Below are 18,607 nucleotides of genomic sequence, written 5' to 3' on the forward strand. Positions count from 1 at the left end.
TTGTGCTTTGAGAAAGGATTCGTATATGATGTTGCTTCTGGTCTCACTCGGTCACGAGTACGCGTCATTTCAGAGACGGCGGAGAGCATTAGGTCAGAGCTGGGCCAGACCTCAGAGTTTGTCGTGACTTAGCTTTAAGTAACTCAACATGAAGAAATGACCAGGTATTGTAACAGAGCACTTCAGGGTTCGGCGTACACGTGCAACAACGCACAGAGGCCTATCTAGCAGGTCGGGAATCGAGAACGCGTGTGTGGTTGGCGCTGACAAGATAACACCACCACCAACACCACCCAGAGAGGCAGCGGCTAGGGCAACGAACGCCTAGCACGGCGGCGGCATTGAGGAGCTGGGACAGGACCGATAAAACACTCAGGAAGTAGGTAGACGGCACCAAAAGCCATGGGATTCATGATGCTCTTTTCAGACTGTAAAGAATGGCACTCTGCCAGCACTGTAAACTGTTCCGCACTCCCCCTGCCAGCCCATTTTGGTTTGACATGTGACTAGACAACTCTCCTCCCTGCTACCCCCCTACCAGCCCAGCACAGCTACTTTGCCTTGTTACAGAATCATCAGTGATGGGGAGTCGAGAGCCTTGCAATTAGGCTGATGGACCTTATGCAAGAACCAATAGGAAGCTGAGTTCGATTAGCAAGGATAGCAGGAATACGGTATCCTGATTGGCGACGTCAAGCCTTCATACGTCGTAGAGCCGGTGGAAACTAATCTAGATTTCGCCGGAGGTTTAGATCCCGGTGGAAGAAATGGCTGGCTGCTTAGAGTCCCGATGCCCCTTGCCGGGCTTGCTTGCGGATGACAGCCATGTACCCCGTACTTCGTATGTCCTCGATATTTGGTCCATGTTTGTTCAAGAGGAGGATTTCCGCATACACCCTCAATTGATGTTGGCCGGAGCCTGTATGTGGTTCAGCGAGGATTGTTTCCATATCTCGATTGGCCCCTCATGAACAAATCCCTCTACTAGGTGAGACACGGACCTTTCTGTGACCATGAAGTACATTTATATACGCGCCTGAAGAGCCAGGATGCTAATTTTCTCAGGCCCAGACGATCGTCAACAAAGGTGAGGCCAAGTCTGTCACCACAACGAAGTAATGGAGGCCGCGCGAAAACCCGTATTCCGCGTCAGTCTTGGAAGGAGAAGACGCCACTTTTGAGCTGGTGACGGCACCCCTTGACGAGCTACAGGACGGAAAGGTGCTGCTCAGGGCCGCCAACATGAGCAACGACCCTGCCCAGTGATCATGTATATCTCAAGCGACCCAGAGTGGTCGTACCTCCTCCCTCTTGAGCCGGGCGACCGTTTGCGTTCACTAGGAATTGTCGAAGTGGTCGAATCGAGAAGCAATGGTTGACCAGTAGGAATTTTAGTCTTGGCCGGGACGGAGATGGCCAGAGTTCTCTCTTCATGACACTGGGGATGTCACGCCTATCCATCTGCCAAACGGCCTCTGGGAAACTCATTTCTTAGGCTAGCGGGCCCCCCTCGGCCCATTGAGCCTCCATGGTTTTCCTGTGAGAGGGGATGATCTCGCCTATCTACAGGCACGGGGGTCCAGTGGGCCAAGGCGCTAGGGTTGGGTTGTGGGGGGGGGGGAGGGGGGAAGGCCCAGGCCTAGCCAGGAGGCAGTCGACACCTACCTCTGTGCAAGCTCTGTGCGGCTCTGTGTTGCTCTGTGGTAGGTGCGCTGGTGAGCAGCACACGGGCGACCGTCACGCGGCGAAGTTCTTTTTCCAAGAACCAGGCTCCATTAATACAGCGCAAATCGCTGTACTCTACGCCTGATCAGATTTCTCAACTTCGACAATCACTCATGGGCCTTAGTAGCCTGCCCAATACAAAGCCGTCTCCAAATGATATTATTACTGTGACGCCATTCGTTTCAGGTCCTTCTCGACACGGCCTCCCATCAAATGTTAGCAATCAACTTCCGACCGGATGAGGTTCGCAGGTGGAACAATCAGCGTCCTCAGGACTTCTACAGCTATGGGAACATATCCAAGAACGGCTGGTTCCGGCTGCTCGTCGTTGCGCCCTCCCCCGATCCAGACGAAAAAATCTGTTGCGCACTTCTCCCAGTACCGCTGACCCAGAATGTGTCTTACGATGCCCTCTCATATACATGGGGCGACGAGAAGGCAGAATATCCCATCCTCATCAATTGCAGGGTTTTTCGCGTCCGCAGGAATCTATTCTGTGCCCTCAGAGCGCTCCGTAGCGCACATGAGCCGCGAATACTGTGGATCGACGCCATTTGTATTTATTCCTATCGATCCAGAACTAAATGCCGCAAAAACCTAAGGTTTAGACCTCGGTATTGCGAGGAGGTTAATTTACAATCAGGAGCCTGATTGCGATCCTATACTAGCACCCCTGAGCAAAGCACAGAATCACGATAGAGCCTAATCTGGCCCATTAGCGATCGGTTAAGCCTACCCCTCAGCATTCATTTGATTCAGCAAGCCTCTGTAAATTTGGCTAACCCTTACCCCTAGGCTGCTGCCTAAATTTTCCTTGGTCATCGTAGGTACAATACGGTTGTACCCTTGGCAAAGGCCATCAGTGTGGGTTGGGGCTGCCTATAGAAGGCCCGCCTTTTCCCGCCAGCCGTTTACGGCAGACAGTTACTCTCGATGTGTCAATTAGGGATATCCTTTGAAACTGTGATTCCCATCCTTAGCAATTTCACCATACGTAATTCCGTCCACGTAAGCTTCTCCCACAAAATGAAAGTTCCTGTTTCTCATGGGGCGTAGGATATGAGGCATCTTCGCACCAACCAAGATCCATACCTCATCCCCCTTTGACACCGGCCGTTGCCAGCCTCCAATCCGTCCATTTGTCATTCGAAATAGCGCACGGCCCGTGTTGGACTTCAATATAGACAGAATGACCAATCAATGCAATTGCAAAACGCTGCAAAGCTCACCAGAGCATGCCGAAAATTTGCCGACTTATCGTCTTCCAAAGATCTCAGCCATAAACCGGGCCTGCTTATTATTCCTGGCTAGGGTAGATTAATTTGCAAATATTCCCGTCGAACCGGAGTGAAAACCCTTAGAAATCCAGGTTGCCTCTTGAGGTCTACAAGTCGCTTAATGTCCACGCACTTTTTATTCCCCCTCCTAAAGCTATAAGCTGTGAAACTCGCGTAGTTGGCCAGGCACTTGGTGGCCTACAGAGACCGTTGATTACCTAATGGATTTGTAAAGAACTGGAAACAATAACACCCTATGGATACCCAATGATCATCTCACCGGTTGCACCTGAAATTGGGTGAAGTTCAGCTACCCTGAGCCGTATCACCTACTGCCCCACCCGGTTGGAACCGGCTTCCATAATCAATTCCTCTCAATGGAAGTGCAATTCCTGTCGTTGGCCCATCGCGATTCCATGTTCGGGTAATATCCCTGTTAATCGCACGAATATAGGAGGCACAATTCTATCGCTGTATTACTTACAACTCCTCAAAATCGTGAGGCATGTAACGTGGTGAGTTACCTTCTCCAGGCTGATCTTACAGCTGCAGGGGCTCTGAAGAGGAGCCATAGAACATTAGCAACACATATATGGGTATTTGCCCATCTGGCTCATCAATTTCGAGGCCTGTCTTCACAACGATCGCCTTTTCGACGTCTACGAACGACCATGGCTGGTTCAGTCCCCGCCTGTCAAAGAGGAACAGGATTTAGGTCGGGTAAGCCATCAACCTCTTGTATTACTAAGTACTCTTCCCGTTCCCTGTTAACAGCCTGAGCTGTCCTCAGCACCCACGGGAAATTCCAGTGCCTTCTCGTCTTTGGTTGATCGCAGCATCCAGGCTTGGGCAACACTAAACTACGCCAACCTCGAAGTCGACAAAGCATCGGCGACTGAGCGCCACGCTGAAAAATTGCGCAGCTTAAATTCGATCGATGATCTTCTGCTTGGCCGCGAGTATTGGTTCTTCCAGTCACGCGAGTCCTTCCTGCGGCAGGAGCGACTGATGAAGTGGAGCTCAAGCCACTTAGATCAATATGTTCTTTTTCCGATTGACTACGGCTTTGTCAATAACAAAGACTGCTTTTTCGTCAGCCACTACTGGCGTACGTCGGATCACCCGGACCCGGACGGTGTGGACCTTCGAATGTTCATTCAAGACTTGAAGGACGCAGAATGGTCGTATATCTGGGTAGACTGGACCTGTATGCCACAATACGACGACGGGGCTCGAACCAGACTTGAAGAGTACTACTTCAGAAGGATGCTCACATGCATTCCAATGCTCGTGCGCGACTGCGCAATGGCATGGCGTTATCCATCCTTTGAGCCCCGTGCTTGGATTCTGTACGAAGTGGCAGAATATGTCCTCAATCATCGAGAATACGTCAAAACGCCTGACAACAGCCTGTTTATTCAGCATATCGTCGAAATGTTGGCCTACAACGTCCGTCAGGTACTCGACATCCACAAATATCGGTGCACGAATAAATCTGACATGTTGTTAGTGACGGGCTGGCTAGAAATACTCAAGATCGTGTATGGGATCTTCCCTGATGACGTCCAAACTAGACAGGAGGTTCTGGATCAAATCAATCAGCCCTACACAGGGACATATGCCAACCCATCCATGGACCTCAAGATTGATAAGGTCAAGGGTGAGGTGCATCATAGGGGAAAGGTGTACTCGTTCACCCCAGTCTTTCACCTCGCCGTCCATACCAGCCTTCCTCTCCTTCAAAACGGCGCTACATGAGAGGCACAACGACCTCAGAAGGCTTTGTTTCGGGGCTGAAAGATATAATCAGGGCTGAATAACCTAACAACGGCATATGCATCAAAACCAATCTGTGGAGCGGAGAAAGCGAGTGTGGAAGCAAGACCTCGCTGCTTGATAAACCCAACCAATGGCGAGTGGAAGAGATGCTGGCATGCCATCGTGTGGAGCATTAGATTGAGCGAAGATTCGCACATGTTGAGTCGTGAAGGTAGTCCCCGGCGCGATTCACGTAAAGCCATTGCCGAGATGTGATTTGAAAGATGAGTATTTTGTGAATTTCTGTTTTAGAGGTCGGAGCAGATTTGGAAAACAAGGGAACGGAGGGAACTGGCAGCCATGCGAGATCCGGGAGGCTTCCCGAGCACCTGGCATGAGGTTGACTTGATGGCTTCGCTCATGAAGGGATGCGGCATGCCTGTATTCCTATCGAACCACAATGAACCACCACAGTAACCTGAGGTTTGACCCTCTCTTTTCTGACGGGTTAATTTATTCTTGGCATCACATGGACCTGTAAGGGTTCCAATCAGGCCTCAAGGGATCGGTTATACTTGCATGTCGGCAGACATCTGTTTCAGATAACCAATGTTGACCTGGCGGATTCCCTGCTCCTTCGCTGCCTAATTTTGTGCATTGCACTCAAGCCGTACGTCCAAGCTTATTGAATCGTGCCTGAGTGGTTGCTGAAACCCCCCCCCCCCCCTGGTGTGGTCCGTGTCAAACAGCAAGAATTGCCAACCATAGAACTCAAGTGTCTCGGCCAAGGCTGGCGCCTAGTGTTCCACATTCTGCCTAGATGCCTTCTAGGTCGATTATCATCTGCCAATGTTGACGGACTCACCATCTTAATCGGCCAAATCCTCAGTCAAAGATTCTGTCTCGGCCCTGCTGGCAGAGCAAATGTACAAGAAGCGTTGGAAAAATTGAGATCGTACAGCAGTTTTGGGGATGTCTTATGGTTTGGCTTCGGCATAAGGAGCCTCGTGCGGACTATGGGGGATTCGCAAGAAGGAACAGCATTATTAGCATTATGCGGCGCTATAGGAGAATGCTTCCCGACGAACCTAGCGGCCGAAGTGCTGCTCGAAATGACTCAGCCTTACAAACTCCCAGGACATCTTACTCCATCCGGACTTCAGTGGTCAGCGCTAATAAAGGCGTGCGAGGGAGTGTTTGCAGCAACTCCTTTCCCAGTGCTAGCTGAGCAATTCATGACCCTCGGACCATCCAAGACACGTTTTACAACGTATGTTATGGATATACAAGCAGTGACTGGTAGAAGTTTTCCCTTTCCAAAAGACCTTGCAGCAGTATTGACAGGCATGTGTAAAGTCTCTTGCAAGGAGATCTCTTCTATATCGATCATGGGAGGGCCGGCCTGTGGCTGGCTTGCGGCTGTCGCAGTTTGGCTTCTCGATTTATCTGTGACCATCTCTTGTGAAGGACAATTACTCTACTCGAACATTTCAACACATTCTGACGCGCAAATCCAGCTCATTTTTGACTCTGATATCGACGCAAATCCACTGGAAATGCAATTGGTCACGAATACCTATTACCTAAGAAACAGTGCTGAATTCCTACATCAGGAATCTGAAGATTTACAAATGACAACCATGAGTGGAAGGCTTCGCTGGGACAATTGCCTCTCTGAAGCATGTGGGAGCGATTTCCTGAGACTTATGAAAAATCCCAAAATCGTCGGCACTGCTATAGGTTGTGCAGCACGTATCTTCAAAGCGATCACATGTGGCGATCCGAGCTTTGACCGAGAGATTCTAGGCGAATGGCGGTCCTATTTCGACTCCGCAAGTGGTTTGGGATTCGTCGGGAATACCCTTGCATGGTTCCCAGAGTTGGAAGTTACGAAAGAGAACATGGAATCTGGTGTACGGTTGAGTCTTATCGATGCGCAGACACGCCATGAGCAGCAAATCGCCATCATAGAGGAGATATGCAAATGTGCCGAATGCTTCGATGGAGGCCCCGCAGAAGATGAGGCATTCTGTCTTTCAGCAATTTTTGAATCCATTGTGGTCATGTCTGCGGCGATGGCTGGTATATCGATCGTGGATGGGATTCTGCCTTCACGAGCCGGCTTAGAACGATTTTACGTCAGGCAACGACGAATGAGGACGGACGCAGACGAGGACTTTCTAGAAAAGGTGAAACGCATCGGTTACATACATCGAGTTTTGGAAACAACAACCCGCAATATTGATTCGGATATTTCAATTGCAGAAACTAGGCTTTTGGATGCGACGAAACTCTTCACAGGTCAAGAAACCTTTGGTCTAAGCCATATACTCGATGTCACTGCAGTCTCCACAGGCGGACTTTGCTTTTACCTCGATATGCTTCGGGAGTTATCACTTGACCGAAACTTGGCTGGAAGAGTGCATGTCGTGCCTGGTAAAATTGAACGGGATGGAAAGCCATTTGACTTCGTTTCAGATCGAGAGCATCATCCTAATGGACATTACACCGGCTTGACAGATGAAGTACCAGATTTCACTGAGATCTCAATGCTTGCCCAAGAGCATGTTCGCTCTCTGAGGGTCAGTTATAAGCTTGAGGATAAAAAAGGCGCATCCGTTCATATTGACCCCGGAAAGCTAGCGGATGAAGCGTGCTTAGCTCGAGGCTTGGTAAATTGTCGGAACCGACAGTGCAAGAAAGTCATCTCATTCGCGCACAATGCCGAGAAAGTCGAGTGTTATTCTGTTCATGGAAAGACGATCACTGTCGCAAGAGGCGACGAGCGATTTCGCTGCGTGTTGCTGTCTCTCGAGACGAACCAACGGTCGGAATCAAAGGCGCACTGTATTTTGCGAATGAATGAGTGTCTACAATGCTGTTTTCGGGCTGCTGTGGGTATAGATGATGGTCAACCGGTACTTATTATTTCATGACTGTTTCGACTTTCCTGAAATGGATTGTTTTCAATACTTTTTGGAATAATACTAGCTCGCTCTTTCGCGTACATATTCCCGGTTGCATGTATCTTGATTAATACAGAACCAAATGCTGCAAACACTTGAGTTTTAGGCTCCTTGGAGCCGGTTCGGGATCTTCTACAACTAGGAGCCCGATTGCGATCCTGAGTCACTCTGTAGGCGAATCAATGGCCTGCCATCAACTCGACTTGGAAAACCTACTCATCGGGTTCGTTCCATCTGCATCTATTCTGATCGATCTCGCATCAAACACCTCAGTTTTCTGAGGGATTTGACTCGGTCTCGGATCGGGAAATGCCGAGCACCCCACTGAGCATCCACTGACCTGAAAAAGGGCCTAATCTGGTGTCTGAATGCCAAGGCGCTAAGGCCCTCATGGGTCGCATGTATATAGCTCGCTGGTTGCAGGCTACTCCTTTTTGACTCTCCAGCTTGGAAGTCGATGTCGACCTGCGCCTATAGATAGGCAATCCACTCATTGATAGTTTGCTGGCGAACCGTCCCCTGACATCTGGCTCTCCAGCGATCGGCTATACTTGCCTCTCAGCCAGACATCAGTTTCAGCTAAAACTCAGTGAACCTTGCAAGACCCTGCCCCTACGCTGTTGCCTGAAATTAATCTGCTGAGGAAAATCCTGATGGAGACGCCCGAAAAGGCGTCTAGGGCTTCCGCCAAGCTGTGTGCTACAGTTCAATTCAGCATTAGTCATCACTATAGTCGATTGCAAAACTTGCTTCCGCTTCGTGTATTGTGTAAAAGTTTAGGTGCCACACAATTATACCCACTATGGTGCACAGATCGCTATCATTGGTCGAGGTCAGGTTTGGCAAATGACCTGGTATGAATCGCTCCACGAGGACGTGTCACGGGTTCTAGTACGTTTACTTGAGTGTACCACAAGCGTAGTATGCCAGGTGCCGAGGGGTGTATAGCGGCCTGCTGCTATACGATCGTAGAACGTGTTGCACTCACAGGTATGGGTCGCAACGTTGACGAAGCTGACTACGAAGCTACTCTAGCTTGGAGATGGGTCGTAGCTATATATCCATCTCATGCTGTCATAAACTAGTGACGGTGCACTGTTGCACTGTTGCCAGTACACCAGTCCAACAGTGCGCAACCTTCCCTTCTGGGCCACGCGTGACCGTGTGCCAGCCTTGCCAACGAGGCCGTTGCTCGCGCCACCTGGCCCAGGTGGTCTCTGGCCGTCGGGTTGGCCTTGGTCCGTGACATGACTGTTTTGCGCTTTTCTAAAGACATCAAAGACATCGCCGTATGTGCTCAGCTGTACTATCTCAAGTCCCTTTGTTTTCTGCGGTGGGATTCACCGCGATTTCTAGTTGGACTTGAAACTTATTCTCACTTAAAGCCAATAAATTCAGTGCCAAACACTTTCCCAAATTCGACCATAACTAGCTCCACTCCAGTGACAAATCATCAACGTGCAGATTTATTTTGATATCACTGGCACCATTTTTTGTTCTTCGTAGCAGCATGGGCCATCTTTCGAAACGGATACATCACAGCCGGTGGTCCGTTGCATGTAACGATGTTCAAGCGCTTCGCAATAACAGCTATAAGAAAATCCGTCCAAGCACTTCACAATGACAGCTACAAGAAAGTTCCGTCCAATAATCAGTCACCTATTAAAGTGAATATATTTCTTCTGACTTGTCCGCCAACATAAGCTTTCTAAAGCCAAGATCCACGAATTGCGGCCAATGCAGGAAACATCTCCTCTAAGGCTCTTGAATTTGCTGCCCAACTTCTGTAGCCGTGATCATCAATCGCTAAATATATCATTTCTCCCACCACGCAGACGCTGAACATGGCACAACCTGCCATACCGACGAAAGGAGCCAACGGCCCAGTGATGGGACTGAGCGCTGCGACACTCCAAGAACTGAGGGATCCCTTTTGGGCTGCTTTCGACCGTCTTCTAATAATATCTTCGATTCTGGCCACGTGGAGATTGTTTACAAGTTCCCGAAGGCGTATTGAAGCTGATTCGCTTGGAGCTAGGAGATATGCAAGTCTGATAGCAAAATCATGACAATTCCACCAGACCGGTCGATATTCCCACCCCGCCCGAAGGGGCTGATAGTCTATGAAATTTGTCAATCTTGGACTGCTGCTTCACGGAGATGGTACCAACACCTTTGGGATATGATCTCGTTACAGAGACTCGTGTCGCCCACTGGTTCAATTGCCAGGATTTTCAAGATAGCAGCCTCGTCCCACCTCTTAGCCATGCCGTCGGATTCTGAGCTTCCCGACCCAGTGTGCTCCCAAAACACAGCTTCCTGAAGTTTCTCCATAATTGTAAGTTCTGGATCATAGTACACATCATCGTCAATAACAAAGAGTGCCATGTGGCGTGGGACGATATAATCGGTGGGCATCTTCGGTAGTAGGTCGAACTCGCCACTTGCATCCCATGGTATTTCTGGCGTATCGGAAGGCGATTTCCCGAGTGCTTTCATATACAACTTGTATGAAAGATCCAGAGGGGCGCTGGCAATCCACACGCTCCGTGATGCTATCATCAGATTTACTGATATCAGCCTGCGCTCCGCAGCTTCGCAGCAAACACTAGTATTCCGGAACTAACTTACCTTCCCCAAGCCAAATAGACCGCTCCTCTTGGCCAAAATCCATCGCGATACCACCTTATTACCAAAATAATATGTCACAAGCCGAAGATTATTGCCTTGATAAGAAGAGAGTCAGAAGTTCTGGGAGACTTCATTCACATTAGGCTGAAATGCGATTATGGGATCTTTGAGGCACAACCGCACACAAAAAGGAGCCTTTCCCTTTTCGTCAACGTTATGCATGGCAGGTTCAGAGGCGGCTAATCTAGTCCTATATAGTAAAGAGTAGTTCTTGGCCAGTCAATGACAATGCTAAAGCGAGCAATCGTTATTGGTCGGAAGGTGTTGGACTAGCAACACCTGAGCAAGTGGCATGAATTGGTCTATCTGTCCGTGCCTAGTCTCAGGCCGTGTCTGATCGTTTATGTACAAAACCCTGTGGTCCTGGAAGCCCTCTCCTGAGGCCTGCCACGTAGATTGGCCTCCTGGCACTAGTCAGGCTCAGGCCTAGCCTGAGACGTTCCTGAAACGCGATTGGTCTCAGGTTCAACATGAGCATACTCCTTCTCGAGACTTGGGGATTTGCGCTCCACGAGACATATATGGCGGCGCCCGAGCAACAGTTATCAAACTTTATTATGGAGAAATATAAGATCGTGCCTTCATGGACACTTTCCTGGTGGTCGTCGACATCGTTATACCATTTTATCCAGCTATCTCTGAAGTTTAGCAGGCCTTCAACAGAAGATTTTCCAACTTTCACCGTCAAAAGATCCCTGAGATACGCCATGTTCGAAGGGGAAATCACTGGGTGAAAGACATCATTGACGACTATTCCAAACACAGCGGAATACAGCATTCTTCCCGGAAACCCTCACCATTCATTATACCATGAACATATCCTTCGCCAACAAGACTAAAACGACCCTCATTAGCACCAGCTCGCAGAAACAACGGCAGGCCAGATCCGGGTATTAAAGCGACGTGATCCCCAACTTCAGTTGCAGATGGCGCAAGGGCGAGATATCCAGTACTCGTTGAGACCATTCGTCGGCCACTAGCAACAGATGCCATTTGCTGAAATAACAGACTTCGTGGCTTTCTTCCCCTGAAAAGATGCCAGACACTTGTAACAAGGCCTGTGGCGACCGAGAGAGGAATTGCTAAAACTTTGTAGTAATTCGTGCGGTAATTTAGACCCAATGCTCCCAGTATGCGAGCCGGGATAGGCATGCGGTCCCAGTCCTCGAATGCTCGTTTTCCCTCGTCGAAGTTCTTGTAGGGAAGACTACCAGCACACATAGTCTGCCAGAAAGCGTCCAGAATTCCACTTCCACCAATATAATCGGCGCCGGAATCCACCTTGAAGACCTCTTGCCACTCAATCAAGCAGCCTTCTGTGTCGATATAATTGCTCCACATTGTCCAGAAGGTCCTCTCTTGGTATCCTGGTGACAATGGGTGTCGTGCTCTGTAAGGACTGCAAGCCTTGTCCACCCTGTCAAAAAGCATGCCGGTTACTGTGAGTGTTCCGCATTCTTTGTTGATGTCTAATCCTTGCACTTGCCATGGAGCGGAGTTAGCCGGATAGACTGGAGTGCCATCAGTGCGCTTCGCCAGCAAGGATATGAAAACATCATTTCTTGTCCAGTCTGGAACCCAGGTCGGAAGGGAGATGCCATCCTGGAAAGACTTTGGGGGTAAGCCTGCTGCAGTTACAACCTCCAATGTCCGGTAGCGTTGAACAAGACCGATGGCAGTGTCTAAGTACACTTCCTTAGTACTCTTTCGATAGGTTAGCTCTACAATGTCAGAATCATAGGCCAGTTCGCAAAGTGCAAAGATCTTGTCACGAGGATCTGATGACAGACAATGCCGATGCCTAATTAACAGAGTGAGCAAAGAAACACGCTCCGACTTTTTAATATTTGAGTCGGTCAATTGGAGGAAGCGTTGGTTTTGTGTAGGCGTTCCTTCGTTTGCAAACAGTCTGACAGCATGACCAATTCCGATTTCGTCCACCCAGTTGGCAGCTTCAATAAGACTGCGCCATGGAACAATCCAGTCTCCGCAGTATACTTCTGCTTTACCAGATTTGGCAAGTTCTTGGACAATCCAAACACGATTAAACCAAGGACGGTTTACCAAAGCAGAAAGCGCCAGATATCTCCAGTCGTAGCGGTTTGGAAGGCCAAGTTTCCTCAGGTGTAAAGCGGTTGATTCGGTAACGGCTTGCGTGTTTAGGTGAGATAGATGCCTTTTCCGTGCCTCGTGTACTTGAGGGATGAACTTCCCGAGAGTCTTGCTCCATTCGTCATCACTCCCAAGCCAAACATTGACCTGTGCTGCGTGGGAATAAATGACGGTCATAAAGCCAACTTGGCAGGTTTTCTCATCTTTATCCTCCTGATTGATACATATAGCATCTGCCCAGAGTATACGGGGGCGATCTTTGTGTCGCATCCGGCACAAGGCTGAATATAGCGTTTCGGTGATCTTCATTTCTGAGCCATCAGAGATAATAGATCGCGTCAACGAGCCATCTCCCCAGCAGTAGGAGAGAGCTTCGTATGTCGGTGGAGACGACAGCTGAACGTGCTGAAGTTCGCAACTCAATGGGTCTTCTAGCTGGCCGGGAAGTAGCTTGAGAACCCTGATCTCCTCTGATGATAATGGTCTGTACTGGAAGGTTGACATAAAGAATCTAACCCAGAAATTGCTTTGTTATTCAAGAAACCTGTAAACGGTGTAATGATAAGACAAGGAGGTTGAGAGAGCACTCAGAATTTGAGGCTGATATTGGCGAGAAGATGGAAGCCTAGCCCCCCACGTGATGCAGAAATGAGCATGTGATCGTCGGCACCAAAAAAAGTTCCAGACGCCCATGACCAATTGGCGAGCTTATCCCAACTTTAGGGTTGTTGAATTGGCACCAGCCACAATATGTCCCTCTGCGGTGCATCAATTTAACCTGCCTCCTCTCTTCACTCACATCATGCTGATCTGTATAAATCAATCAGATGTCGCCGAGCGTGGTTCCCAGGTTGCCCTGATGGATAAAGTCTACTCGACAGCACAGAAAGTAGTCATCTGGCTCGGAGAGGACAACCAACACACGGAGCTTGGAATGGAAACAATTGCTCTGATTCAGAGGAGGATTCTCACTGAGACACACTCGTTGCCGGTTGATGCGTCAGACCATGAACAGTACCGGGCTATGGCAGATGTGTTTACAGAGTTCCTTGCTCGCCCAGACTCAGAGAGCTGGGCTTTGGGTGTCGTTGCCCTATACATCAGACCTTGGTGGCGTCGTGTGTGGACGATGCAAGAGGTTGCACCCGCTCAGCTCGCCAAGGCACATTGTGGATGCGACCATCTAGCCTGGGAACAATTTGTGCTCTTTTCGGATTACCTCACAATGCTGCTCATCGTTGAAGTTTTTCGACGCCACATAGCTCGCACCGACACAGGACGTCAAGCACTGGGAGGCCTACCATCCATTGTTGTCACGGCACGGTTGGTCTGGAACATGCGAGACCGCAGAAATTCAGGAAAGATCAATCCCTCGTACATGGTACTCATCACGTTCGACCGTCTCGTCACGGACCCTAGGGACAAAATTTACGGTCTGCTTGCCCTTGTCAACGATGGCGCGACACTGCAACCTAATTACAATCGTAGTGTAAGAGAGGTCTATATCGAAGGTTTCAAGGCTATGCTTCAGAATGCTAACGATGCAGTACTGGTGCTTGAAGGCGTGCCCATTGACGTTCTTGATTTTGTGGGAGATCCAGCACCTCCGGTGCAAGACAACAAATTCCGAGGGTTGCAGTCGTCAGTGAAAGATACTATATATCGGTGGAAGCGTCTCGGCCTCGGTCTCGAAGGAAGCCCAGGAGCTTACGTTACGGGTGAGTCGACTTCCAGTGCATTCTGGAGGACGATCGTAATCGACCAAAAGCTAGTCGATTATCACCCAAACTTCCGCATGATGGCCAAGGAGCGGGATCAAATTCGACTGGACGTGCCTGATGTAGCAATTCCACCCGCGACTCCGGAGCAAGAAGAGCATCTTATTCGAGTCCTGGATAGTCCTGGTGCCTCTGGAGGTTCCATGTCGCATTTATCCAACAGACGCTTTTTTAGGAGGCAAAAAGGACATATAGGGCTAGCCTACTTGGCGGTACAGAAAGGTGATATCGCGTGCGTTCTTCTAGGAGGTGACGTCCCTTATATTCTTAGGCCGCTGGACAATGGCAGGTATTCGATGCTTGGAGGATGGTAGGTTACCTTTCACTCGTCGCATGCGGAAGCTACTAAATCCGCCCCAGTTATCTCCACGGTATAATGGATGGCGAGGCAATTGAAGGCGCCGAGAAAGGAATCTTCGCGTATCGCAAGTTTGCGATAATGTGAGAAGGATGAGGGGAGCTTGAATGAGGAAATGTGATTTATGACTACAACGTGAACCGGGTTTAATTGGTAGGATAGCCTTTGGCCAGTTACTTCTGCAAGTTTCTCTGTAGATTATGGAAAACATCACAGAGGAGTGGTTTGTTGCGTAGCTGACTCAGTTCACTAAAATACAACAAAACTGGTGTTGTGTTTTCTCCTCTTCGAGGCTGTGGAGGATCTGTTGGCGTGGAATGATAGTTACCATTTTGCCCAGAATGAAAACTCGAGTCAAAAGGTCCAAGGAGCAGGCTGGGTAGTGTCAGGCCAGAAAGAGCCAGGATTATGTCCATACAAGGATCCTGCTTGGTTCAACAGGTTTATTTCAAGGTTGTCTGGCCTGTAGTGTCCCCCGAGCCTTCCTTCCAAACATGCGTTCCACCTGTTCCGGGTCCTCGCTCATCGCAGCCTCGTAGGCCCCTCGGTATACCTCGTATCCCTGGTGGAAAAGAGGCATCTTGTCCACCCAGCCCGTATCCTTGCGTAATTTCTCAGAGCCGACCCATTGTGGAAACGTGAACAATGACAGAACGTACAGCCCAAATGTCTCCTCGTCCTGAGGCCTGAAGTCTCGAAATCGCACTTGAATCCCGTGGCTCTTCTCAATGGCCGGCACGATCTCGCTCAGTGTCTCATACCGATGTCCGGAGATGTTGTATACCTGCCCCGCCACGAGCTGACGCGGTGCTGTCGCAAGGGTCAAGTAGGCGGCCGCCACATCTTCGACGTGGGTGCCATGTAAGATCACGTTGGGATCTGCAGGGAGTTCTAACACGCCTCCGTTTTCCTTCTTTGCCCGCTCGGCCAGGGAGAAGAAGTAGGAGTAGTAACTGCCCGAGCAGCCGTATAGAGTCGTCGGCCGAGTCACGACACAGTCGAAGTCCTTTACGTGGGTTGTGAGCATGTCCATTGCAGCTTTTGTTCGCGGCCGTAGTAAGTCGGGTGGGTTGAGAGGACTATTTTCGGTATGCGGTTCTAGTCCTTCCTCGCCGTGCATCGGCGTCATGCCGTAGTCTTTGCAGCCGCTGCTGAAGATCACGAGAGGTTTGACGTTACCGTGAGCCACTGAATGCCGGCAAATTTGTTTGATCATTGAAAGCCTATTTTGGTGGTGGGGGACATAGCTGGAGATGTCCTCGTCACAGGTGATAATCACGTCGACGGGGGGTAGATCTGAGATGATGGCGGATGCATCTGTCGCAGTGCCAACAATTGGGATGACTTCTTCTCGCATGAGGCCTCGGCCGCTCCGAGTACTTCGTATCAAGCCGTATGTTGTCCATCCGTCCCGTGAAAAGGCTCTTGCGACCGCGCTACCAATGTAGCCGTTAGCGCCAGTAATGAAGACTGTTTTAGATGGCATTTTGACAATCAAGAAATTCAAGTCTAAATTCAAGTCTGAAGACTTGCCGGAATATGGATGAAACAAACCGCCGCCCAAGAAGACTGCTCACGACGTCTACTTATGCTGCACATTGTCCTCGATGATTGGACCTATTGCTTAGAAATCAAGAGCTTTGAGTATTGTGCGAACGCAGTGAACTGGGTCGGAAGGAGTTGGTATGAAATGATAATGATGATAATTTGAAAGCACTTCACTTCCACCGGCGATAATAGTATTGGAGATCATCCTGATACGGCGGTACTTCCGGGCCTGTTTGGCCGACTTTGACGCCAAGAACCGGAAAACCTAGGGGCCATGTACCGAGTAACTTCAATACTCCATAAACTGGGAGTATACCGCTATTGTCATCCTTTATTCGATCACATTAGCCAAATCATTCTCCAGTGGGCGCCTCGGCGCTGATAGCGTTGTACAGAAGCCGTTCAACACGCGCCTTAGCTGAAGCCATATTCTAGCGAGGAAAGTAGCTTGGTAGATGGAAAGGTTCACAAAAGGCGGTCTTGGCGCCGAATACAACCATTATGATTATTTATCAACCGCTCATAGGCATAACCGCGGGCTGGTGATGGGTATAGACAAGAAGCATGACCCAGACGTGGCATAATCATACCAGGCCTCTGTCACATGACAACACATCTCTGCATCTGAGCATGCTCGTACGCGGCCCCCCACTGATCAATTCCGGCTGCGATCTCGTTTTGCTTCTGCTTCTCTTTCACATCATTTTTGAAATTCGCCTTGAGGAATTTGACCATTTCTTTGTCGATGTTTTCTGGTGGAAATTGTCAGATCAGATTCCACAGTAGCACAATTGAATAGGAATGACTTACTTTCAGTGGCCTCCATGACGACCTCCTCTCGGCATAGAGGACAGTGATCTTTCTCCTCCCTTTGCAGAACAATCATACATCGGATACAAAATAGGTGACCGCACCGTAATCTGATGGGTCTCCACGAGATGCTGAAACATATTGGGCAAAGGTAATCATTGAGCTGTGGGATAATCCTTAACACTTCTTCCGAAATGGTGAAGCACGTGGCCTTGGCCAAATCTTCGACCATGAACGGAGAGGTTTTTGTAAGTGATCGTGCCACCGAGGATTTCGCGTGTAGAGCCGTGCGCTTGTCAAATTTCTTCATGATCTTGTTAAGAGCAGTGCGATTGATTTCTTGGAACCTGATCAGCCGCAGGAGGTTGACATTGATCTGGAGGAAGCGAGACAAAGCACCATCTGCTTCCTTTCCAAGCTTTACGGCATCCTTCTTCCGTTGTGCCGCTAGAGACTGGCTAAAAAGTTGAAATTGGTTTTGAGCATGTGCCGCATCTCGGGCACCTGCATCGACCTCGTGAGAGGACAGGAAGACTTCGGCGTCGGAGTAGAGTTCGAAAATCTTTCGCCATGCTTCGACCTCCTTTTTAGATCGGTTTGAATTGCTTGCTTGTAGGGCGCGGAGTTCGCTGCCCAGCCGAGTGATTTCTCCCCGGAGACGTGTGTACTCTGCTTGTTGCAGGTCATCTAGGCAGGTCAATTCCCGACGTAGTGTTTGAAAGAACTCAGAATCTGCAGTCAAAGGCACTTCCACCGTGTCTAAATGCTGCTGCTCATTGTTCAATGATTTTCCATTCTTGTCGGTCGCAATGGTCCGCTCAGGGTCATGATCGCCAGGTAATCTGGGTTGTGCACTCGAAGATTGTTCCTGGTGCTCAGCGAGATCAATGCGAGGGTTTGAGGATCTGGCAAGACGTCGTAGGATCCTTCGAGTGTCGGGACTCAACCATGCGTCCATAGGAGAGCCATCACGAGGGTCGACGAGGATTGTCAGCTTAGGTGTGAAGCTGACCCTTTCACCGTCCTCGACTGTATATTGTAGCAAGGTATCAGTTGTACTGCCGTCCAGGTCCGAACCAGTGGAGCCAACGTGCTTCCACAGGGCGTCAAGGGTGTCTTTATCCAGCCCAAGGCTCAGAAGTTCCTGTTGCACACGTTTGATGCATTTCTTGAGCTTCTTGTAAGAGATGGCCGAGTTCACCCAGTCCGGAGGATACTCGCCGCGAGCGAGGGCCGCTTCAAAGTCCTGGCCAAACTTCATCGTGACACATTCTCTAAAGGTGGCGGAAAGGAGATGTTGGGTGAATGAGAAATGAAGGCTGCGAAAGAAGTGGTAGAAGTTGTCGCGTGCTTATTTTCCATCTTCGGACGTGCACCCACTTCGTGGGGGGGAAGACACATTAATACCCTCTTTGCTGGCGCAACCCCAGACGGAAAATTGCCACGCGCCATATATGGGATTTGTCGGAAGTAAGGAACTGTGGGAAGAGAAAACACTGCGTTCCATAGGATGCTCTTAGGTGACAGATGACTGCGCAGATTGCCGCATTCTGCGCCTCGTGCAGCCAGCGAAATCAAGGATCC

The 18,607-nt window shown here is 49.6% G+C and overlaps 7 protein-coding genes across 7 annotated transcripts; 3 read left to right on the forward strand and 4 right to left on the reverse strand.

Moving 5' to 3' along the window:
• Positions 1-3,673: 3,673 nt before the first annotated feature.
• Positions 3,674-4,760, forward strand: A1O5_03021 (uncharacterized protein; the record flags this gene model as incomplete). Its single annotated transcript, XM_007743634.1, has 2 exons — positions 3,674-3,722; positions 3,793-4,760. 2 exons carry the CDS (start codon positions 3,674-3,676, stop codon positions 4,758-4,760), a joined length of 1,017 nt encoding a protein of 338 aa, XP_007741824.1.
• A 1,388-nt stretch (positions 4,761-6,148) lies between these two features.
• A1O5_03022 (uncharacterized protein) lies at positions 6,149-7,421 on the forward strand (the record flags this gene model as incomplete). Its single annotated transcript, XM_007743635.1, has 2 exons — positions 6,149-7,342; positions 7,404-7,421. The coding sequence occupies 2 exons, from the start codon at positions 6,149-6,151 to the stop codon at positions 7,419-7,421; spliced, it is 1,212 nt and encodes a 403-aa protein (XP_007741825.1).
• Positions 7,422-9,859: 2,438 nt separating this feature from the next.
• Positions 9,860-10,400, reverse strand: A1O5_03023 (uncharacterized protein; the record flags this gene model as incomplete). The annotated part of the gene is made up of 2 exons (XM_007743636.1): positions 9,860-10,281; positions 10,358-10,400. 2 exons carry the CDS (start codon positions 10,398-10,400, stop codon positions 9,860-9,862), a joined length of 465 nt encoding a protein of 154 aa, XP_007741826.1.
• Positions 10,401-11,167: 767 nt separating this feature from the next.
• Positions 11,168-13,033, reverse strand: A1O5_03024 (uncharacterized protein; the record flags this gene model as incomplete). The annotated part of the gene is made up of 1 exon (XM_007743637.1): positions 11,168-13,033. One exon carries the CDS (start codon positions 13,031-13,033, stop codon positions 11,168-11,170), a length of 1,866 nt encoding a protein of 621 aa, XP_007741827.1.
• Positions 13,034-13,331: 298 nt separating this feature from the next.
• A1O5_03025 (uncharacterized protein) lies at positions 13,332-14,621 on the forward strand (the record flags this gene model as incomplete). Its single annotated transcript, XM_007743638.1, has 1 exon — positions 13,332-14,621. One exon carries the CDS (start codon positions 13,332-13,334, stop codon positions 14,619-14,621), a length of 1,290 nt encoding a protein of 429 aa, XP_007741828.1.
• A 492-nt stretch (positions 14,622-15,113) lies between these two features.
• A1O5_03026 (uncharacterized protein) lies at positions 15,114-16,151 on the reverse strand (the record flags this gene model as incomplete). The annotated part of the gene is made up of 1 exon (XM_007743639.1): positions 15,114-16,151. The coding sequence occupies one exon, from the start codon at positions 16,149-16,151 to the stop codon at positions 15,114-15,116; it is 1,038 nt and encodes a 345-aa protein (XP_007741829.1).
• Positions 16,152-16,813: 662 nt separating this feature from the next.
• A1O5_03027 (uncharacterized protein) lies at positions 16,814-18,284 on the reverse strand (the record flags this gene model as incomplete). The annotated part of the gene is made up of 2 exons (XM_007743640.1): positions 16,814-16,965; positions 17,024-18,284. The coding sequence occupies 2 exons, from the start codon at positions 18,282-18,284 to the stop codon at positions 16,814-16,816; spliced, it is 1,413 nt and encodes a 470-aa protein (XP_007741830.1).
• Between the last annotated feature and the right edge of the window lie 323 nt (positions 18,285-18,607).

This window comes from Cladophialophora psammophila, assembly GCF_000585535.1.
Source record: "Cladophialophora psammophila CBS 110553 chromosome Unknown aczJe-supercont1.4, whole genome shotgun sequence".
In the NCBI taxonomy this organism is placed as follows: Eukaryota; Fungi; Ascomycota; class Eurotiomycetes; order Chaetothyriales; family Herpotrichiellaceae; genus Cladophialophora; species Cladophialophora psammophila.